The sequence below is a fragment of a genome, unplaced genomic scaffold, assembly GCF_019419815.1.
Source record: "Pyrus x bretschneideri cultivar Hongxiangsu unplaced genomic scaffold, Pyrus_bretschneideri_v1 Contig8, whole genome shotgun sequence".
NCBI lineage: Eukaryota > Viridiplantae > Streptophyta > Magnoliopsida > Rosales > Rosaceae > Pyrus > Pyrus x bretschneideri.
Window position 1 is genome coordinate 4,074,238 of NW_025999820.1, and position 6,461 is coordinate 4,080,698.

At 37.4% G+C, this 6,461-nt stretch overlaps 1 protein-coding gene across 1 annotated transcript; it reads left to right on the forward strand.

Annotated features, from left to right (window-relative positions):
• LOC103934763 (probable protein phosphatase 2C 78) lies at positions 1-4,076 on the forward strand. Its single transcript, XM_009344508.3, has 4 exons — positions 1-581; positions 954-1,321; positions 3,202-3,438; positions 3,533-4,076. Exons 1-4 carry the CDS (start codon positions 320-322, stop codon positions 3,797-3,799), a joined length of 1,134 nt encoding a protein of 377 aa, XP_009342783.2. The 5' UTR covers positions 1-319; the 3' UTR covers positions 3,800-4,076.
• The last annotated feature ends 2,385 nt before the right edge of the window (positions 4,077-6,461 follow it).

The following is a 6,461-nucleotide window of genomic DNA, read 5'->3' on the forward strand; positions in this document are numbered from 1 at the left end:
CTCGTCTTACAAAGCACTAGATAAATTTTCTCCGTCCACCTCGCCACCACATTCCAAAACCAAAACCCCATTTCTTTTAATTAAATCACAAATTAAAATATTAAAACACATCAAAGTCTTTGCCTTTCGCCCTCACCCAAAGTATTTTTCTCGGAAAAATTCCTCCATTTTACCCTTAAAACACGGAATCCCCACGTCCCTCTCTTTTTATTCCAACAGCCCAACTACCAAACCAAACCAAAACTCACGTGTTTCCTTTCCTGTTTTTCCCCTTAACCAAAGTGGGAATCGAAGTAAAACCGGAGGACCCAAGTTGACAATGATGTTGGAGATGTGTCGGAGGCCGTTGGAGAAGTGTTTTGGTGGCGGTGACGGCGGCGATGGGCTGCTTTGGCACATGGACCTCAAGCCCCACTCTTCTGGGGACTATTCGATTGCAGTGGTTCAAGCTAATTCTGCCCTGGAGGATCAGGGACAGGTGTTCACATCTCCTTGCGCCACGTATGTTGGAGTCTATGACGGCCATGGCGGTCCTGAAGCTTCCCGCTTCATCACGAACCGCCTCTTCCCCTTCCTTCACAGTGAGTAGTATCCCCTCTGCAGAAATGCTCATGTTCTTTTTTCTCTTTATTTTTCTGTTTTTATCTAATTATTTTCTTCAATAATTTTATCCCAATTAGCAGAAGAATTATATGTATTAAAACCAGGAAGAATCCCAGTTGACTTATTGATCTTACAGATTTTTTATGGTTTTCTAGCTAAACAATTTTAAAGAAATTCAGATCCCATTTTATAGTTATTAATTTATTTTCCTTTTAACTCAATTTTACTGATCACAATTAATCAAATGGGTTTTTTTTTTCCCCCCTACTTTTTTTTTTCAACAAAAATGTAAAACGACAAAAAAGATTTGTGTTTTTCTTTGAAGTTAAGGTTGTTTGTTGTTCCCTCAGAGTTTGCAACTGAACAAGGTGGACTGTCAGAGGATGTGATAAGGAAGGCATTTGATGCAACAGAGGAGGAGTTCTTGGAGTTGGTAAAGCGATCATGGATGGTGCGGCCGCAGATTGCTACAGTAGGATCGTGTTGTCTGGTTGGTGCAATTGCAGATGGTATTTTATATGTGGCTAATCTCGGAGATTCGAGGGCAGTTCTTGGCAGGAGAGCATCGGATGGGCAGGCCGTGGTCGCAGAGCGGTTGTCTACGGATCACAATGTTTCAGTGGAGGAAGTGAGGAAGGAGGTTAAGGATCTTCACCCTGATGATGCGCACATTGTGGTGTATACACATGGAGTTTGGCGAATTAAGGGCATTATTCAGGTACTAAATGTCGGGTTTGTTTGGTTCATGAATTATCTTGCTGAACATTATTCGTATTGGTTAACATATTTAATGTTGACTTATGTTAGGAGCAAACCTTAATGACTAGTGGAATACTAGAGTTTGATGCAAGTTAACTTCGTTGTAGTGTAGTGTTGACTGTATGAATCCCTTAGTAAGAGGGGGAAGGGTTAAGGATTTACCCAATGTCAGATATCACATTGTTCGAGGAACCCTAGATGCCGCCGGAGTAAAGGATTGTCAACAAGGGCGTGGGAATGGCCGATTCACTACTCCCTTGAACTGTCTTATCACCATTCTGGTTCACAACTAGCTCTGTTTTCTCTTTCTCCTTTGGCTTTCAACACTAGAATACTTTCATCAAATTTCTTAGATCCAAACTAAAATAATATCCCTTTCATATGATTTTCTAATACATATAGATATATTGACTTTACATTTCAGGAATTCTCCCTGATCCCAATCCATTTGAAAATAGTTATCCGTGTTATGATCCAAGACTTGATCGGGAAAAGAAGGGACCTTGCATGCGCTTATAAGTAATTGGGCTACTCCTCATTTTTCCAATTGGTTTTATGGTGGAACCCCAACTTTCTTCAAGAAAGATTGATTGAATTATCAAAAATTGGGAGTGTGAAGTTCAATTAGATCCCTTTTCTTGGGAATGTATACAGATTAAATGTTATCAATTAGAATAATTTATGGTTGTCTTGGTTAGGCCAATAAAATGAAGTATTGAAGCTCCGTTTAGGGAAAAAAAAAAAAAAAAAAGGGGTAATAAATCAATTTATGATTACCATTTCTATCATATTCTATTTCTTTATTTATTTATAAATAGAAGTGATCTTAAACTGTTAATCAATCGAGTAATATGATGAATGCGTTGAATATCTGTTGTAAGACCTGAAATAAAATTGTAAAAAGGAAGTCATAGCAAAAGGATGGTTCTATTGGTTAACATATCTAGAGAGTTTATTTCTTTTTTTTCTTAGGGGGTTGTTTGAAAAAATTTAGTTCAAATGGTAAGTTATTTGGAATCTGAACCCGAGGTTTGATTTCAGTGATGCATAAGAATCTGGGGAAACTTGTCCCCTACTGTAACCAAAAGAATCTTATGAAACTTTGTGGTATGAGCGTAATGAAAATGGTGTGGTTATACTTTTGAATTTCCGATATTAGTATTTCTGGTCCTGTGAAGAGGAGGTTCCCTGTAATATATTATTTTGTCCTGCAGTAATGGTAATACAAACGGCTAATCGTCTCATGCCTTTCATTATTGCCATCTTACAGCATATTGTTTGAGGGCATGAACATAGTCCTAGAAAGTCCTGCTCTGATTAGGTGCATTGCATGAACCGTATCTTGCAGCTTTTCTTTCCTGATGAGTATGAAGGAAAAGTCCACTTTTTTCTGGATATGGTATTCTCTTATTGTTTATCCCTATCCATCTATTTTCACAGGTTTTGCCTCTTTACTCTTTAGCCACTTTCTAGGCAGCTAAGAACTAAAGTATCTGAAGCAAATGGGATGACGGTTCATGAAATGCATATGAAAGCCTAAAAAGTATTGTATGGTGACCAGTCAAAATCACGGTCGAGCATATTCTTTGTATGTGATCATTTTGAACCCCACTCTCATATGCAATTAAGAGATATGACAGGTTTCATGCTCATTACAGACACACACATAAAGCAAAAAAAATACTCCAGCGGCCTTATGATGAAAGTTCCGTTTGGTGATAGTCAACTTTATAAATCCTAAATCTCCTGTGAAAGTGAATGTAATATTCTTGTGCGTTGTTTCTTTATCTCGCTGGTACTTTCTTGTGCTTATTGTGTGAAGAAACCTCCCCTTTGTAGGTCTCAAGGTCAATCGGTGATGTCTACTTGAAGAAACCTGAGTTTAACAGAGATCCTCTCTTCCACCAGTTCGGTATGCCCATTCCTTTAAAGAAGCCTGTAATGACAGCAGAACCGTCGATAGTAGTTCGAAAGTTACAACCACAGGACATGTTTTTGATATTTGCAACAGATGGCCTCTGGGAGCATTTAAGTGATGAAACAGCCGTGAAAATTGTCTCCAAAAATCCAAGAGCTGTAAGGCCCCAACAAAGTTCGTTTCTGTGGTAGTTTTCTGTTTTATAGAAATTATATGTTGAGAACTTAAGAGTTGCTGATAATTTAATTACAGGGAATTGCAAAGCGATTGGTAAGAGCTGCCATCGACGAGGCTGCAAGGAAAAGAGAATTGAGATATGACGACATAAAAAGAATTGAAAGGGGGGTAAGGCGCCATTTCCACGACGATATCACTGTAATCGTGATATTCCTAGATCATTCACAAGTTTCCCCAAATGCTGGTGTGAAGGACCAGAGCTTCAACTGCACTAGTGTCCCTGTCGATATATTCTCCATGAACGAGGAAACAGCAGACGGATCACTCCACACCTTCCCATGAGAAAAAATCGGTGGCGGAAAAAAAATATGCATCTGTTGTGTAAGTAGAATGATAAAATTTATACATAGATGCATCCGGCTGCTAGATTTTACAGGAAAGATGATGGCTTGTACATTGTTTGATGGCAAGATTGAAGGTGCTGTCGATTTCTCGGCGTTGAGCTTTGACTTCATTTTCAGCTCTCTCTCTCTCGTCGGTGTATAATTTGTTGTGATTTTCCACGTTGTGTATATTACTGGGATTTATTATATACGTTTATATTTATCTTGAACTGCAACTCACAGTCACTCGCTGTGTAAATACTCGCTCAGTCGCTAGTCTTCTTTTGCATGTGTTTACTTCGTCCGATCGATTATTTATTCTTTTGTTCAATTTAAAAGCAAGAATTAAACCGTACCGTGCAGAGGAGAGAAATAAACGTGCGGAATTAACTTCCTTATTCAAAGCTGATCACTCATTCTTGAGTGTTTCGATATTTTCATGAAGCCATGCACATTTGTATACTGCTATCTCATCATTTAACGCTACATTCATGCACTTTGCAGTCTCACATCACACATCGCGTTGAGTAATTCACTTGTAATAATCAGGGCTGGTTCAGAGATTTTTGAAGTCTGCGGTGCGCTAAAAAATGTGCTCTCACTTCATATAAAAAAAATTATTTGTTTTCACATATAAGACATCGATAAAATTATATTTAGAAAAACAAACAAACTCAATAATTTAGAAACACGGAATAACTAATTTATTTTGTATCGAGAGGAAGAAACAAAAAAACTTTGGACTTACAAGTAGATAGATTATGAAATTTGTTTTCTATCTGAACTTTTAAAATGTTTTTGTATAAATCGTGAGGTATTTTTTCTTATCTACTAATCTCGTAAAAAAATAATAATGTTTTCGAGTCTTTAAGGATATGTATAAGTAATGAATGAACACTAAATTAAACCTTTTGATGACACGTAATATTATTTTCAATTTTGGTCTAAAAATTTAGTCTACGCGTTACTCTTTGTTAAATATTAGACTTGAATTGGAACGAATATTTAAAAATAGCAACCCACATAGCTACTAGCTAGTAAATAAATTAACAACCAAACAAAAATTTGTAAAAATTGAAAACAATAAACATGCACTTAGCATTTCGAACTTAGGACCTCTCAGTAATTTTAAACAACAAAAACCATAGCTTCTAATTAAACTTTTTGATCATCTAGCCAATTTTTATAAATTTATACTGTTATGAAAAAGAAATTTGTAAAACTTGGAATGTAAATATGCACACATGGTGTTTTGAGCCTAAGACCTTCTCATTAATTTTAAACAACAAAACCACCAGTTCTAGTTAAATTTCATTGTCACTAAACCAAATTTTATAAATTTATACTTTTATAAAAACATATGTAAATATACCACCCTAATAATTTTGGTGCCTCCAATTTTTTTAGGCCCCAAACAGTAGCCCTACCTGCACTGGGCCTAGGCCGGGCCTAGTAATAATATGTCATAGAATTCAAATGCATGGAAATTTCTTTCATTGCATTATTGACCTACCAACATTTAACTTGTTCAGTGATACGACTACGTAAGTAATGAGAAATTTTTTCATGTACCCGCTATTCAGGCATGTATACTTCTAGTGTCATAAAATACGTAAAAGAACATAGAAAAATATATTATATTTTGTACATTATAAGTACAACTTAAATATCCAGCAGTTGAAAAATCTAAGGAAAACTAATGAAAATGGCTTGAAAACTTTGAGTTTTAATGATAAGAACAAAATAAAGGGTAAGGTGAATAGTACCAGGATTGATTTTTTAGTGTAAAAATGTGCTTTTTCGTTAAAGTGAACAGTACCATGGGCTTTTCGTTAAAACTTCCAAAAATCTATGATGGGTAATGAAAGATTTTCCAGTACATGAGCAGTGGTACTAATTTGGTAAATGCTTGTCTGCTGATCTTGTCACGAGTGCTTCCTTTTTCGTATGCGGTGTCAATGTGGCAGGTATTGTTAAATTTTAGGTAGACGAGCCGAGGGTCCATTCCAACAACCTCGATATTGTCTCCACTTAACCACCTGCTCAATCCGTTAAGTGTGGGGTTTTAATCCAAAAGGCCTCGGTGATAGTTAGAGGGGGTAATTCTATTTAAATTGCTTGTTCTCATGTGAGACAGAGAAATTCTACGTGAAACCCTATTTTATGGGTCACACGTGGAGTTCCAAACATCAGCAACCACGTGGAGCCAAGCCAGGGCTTATCTGTTCACGCAGGGCCTATGGGGACCCACCAGTTCACGTGGCATCTCTTGGCCTATGTGGAGCCAAGTCGGGGCTCACCCATTCACGCGGGGTCAAAGGAGACCCACATGTTCACAAGGATGTACGGGCCCATCCCCTGGCTCTAATACTATGTTAAATTTCGGGTAGGCAGGCTGAGAGCCCACTCCAAAAACACCGATACTGTCCCCACTTAACCACATACTCAATCCGTCAGGTGTGAGGTTTTAATCTAAAAGGCCTCGGTTATAATTAGAGTGGGATAATTCTATTTAAATTGTTTGTTCTCAAGCCTTCTGGCCGATATGGGACAGAGGAATTCTAACAGGTATTACATGTGAACCACCGGTTCACCGCTGTCAAAGTTTTTAGGAAAATACA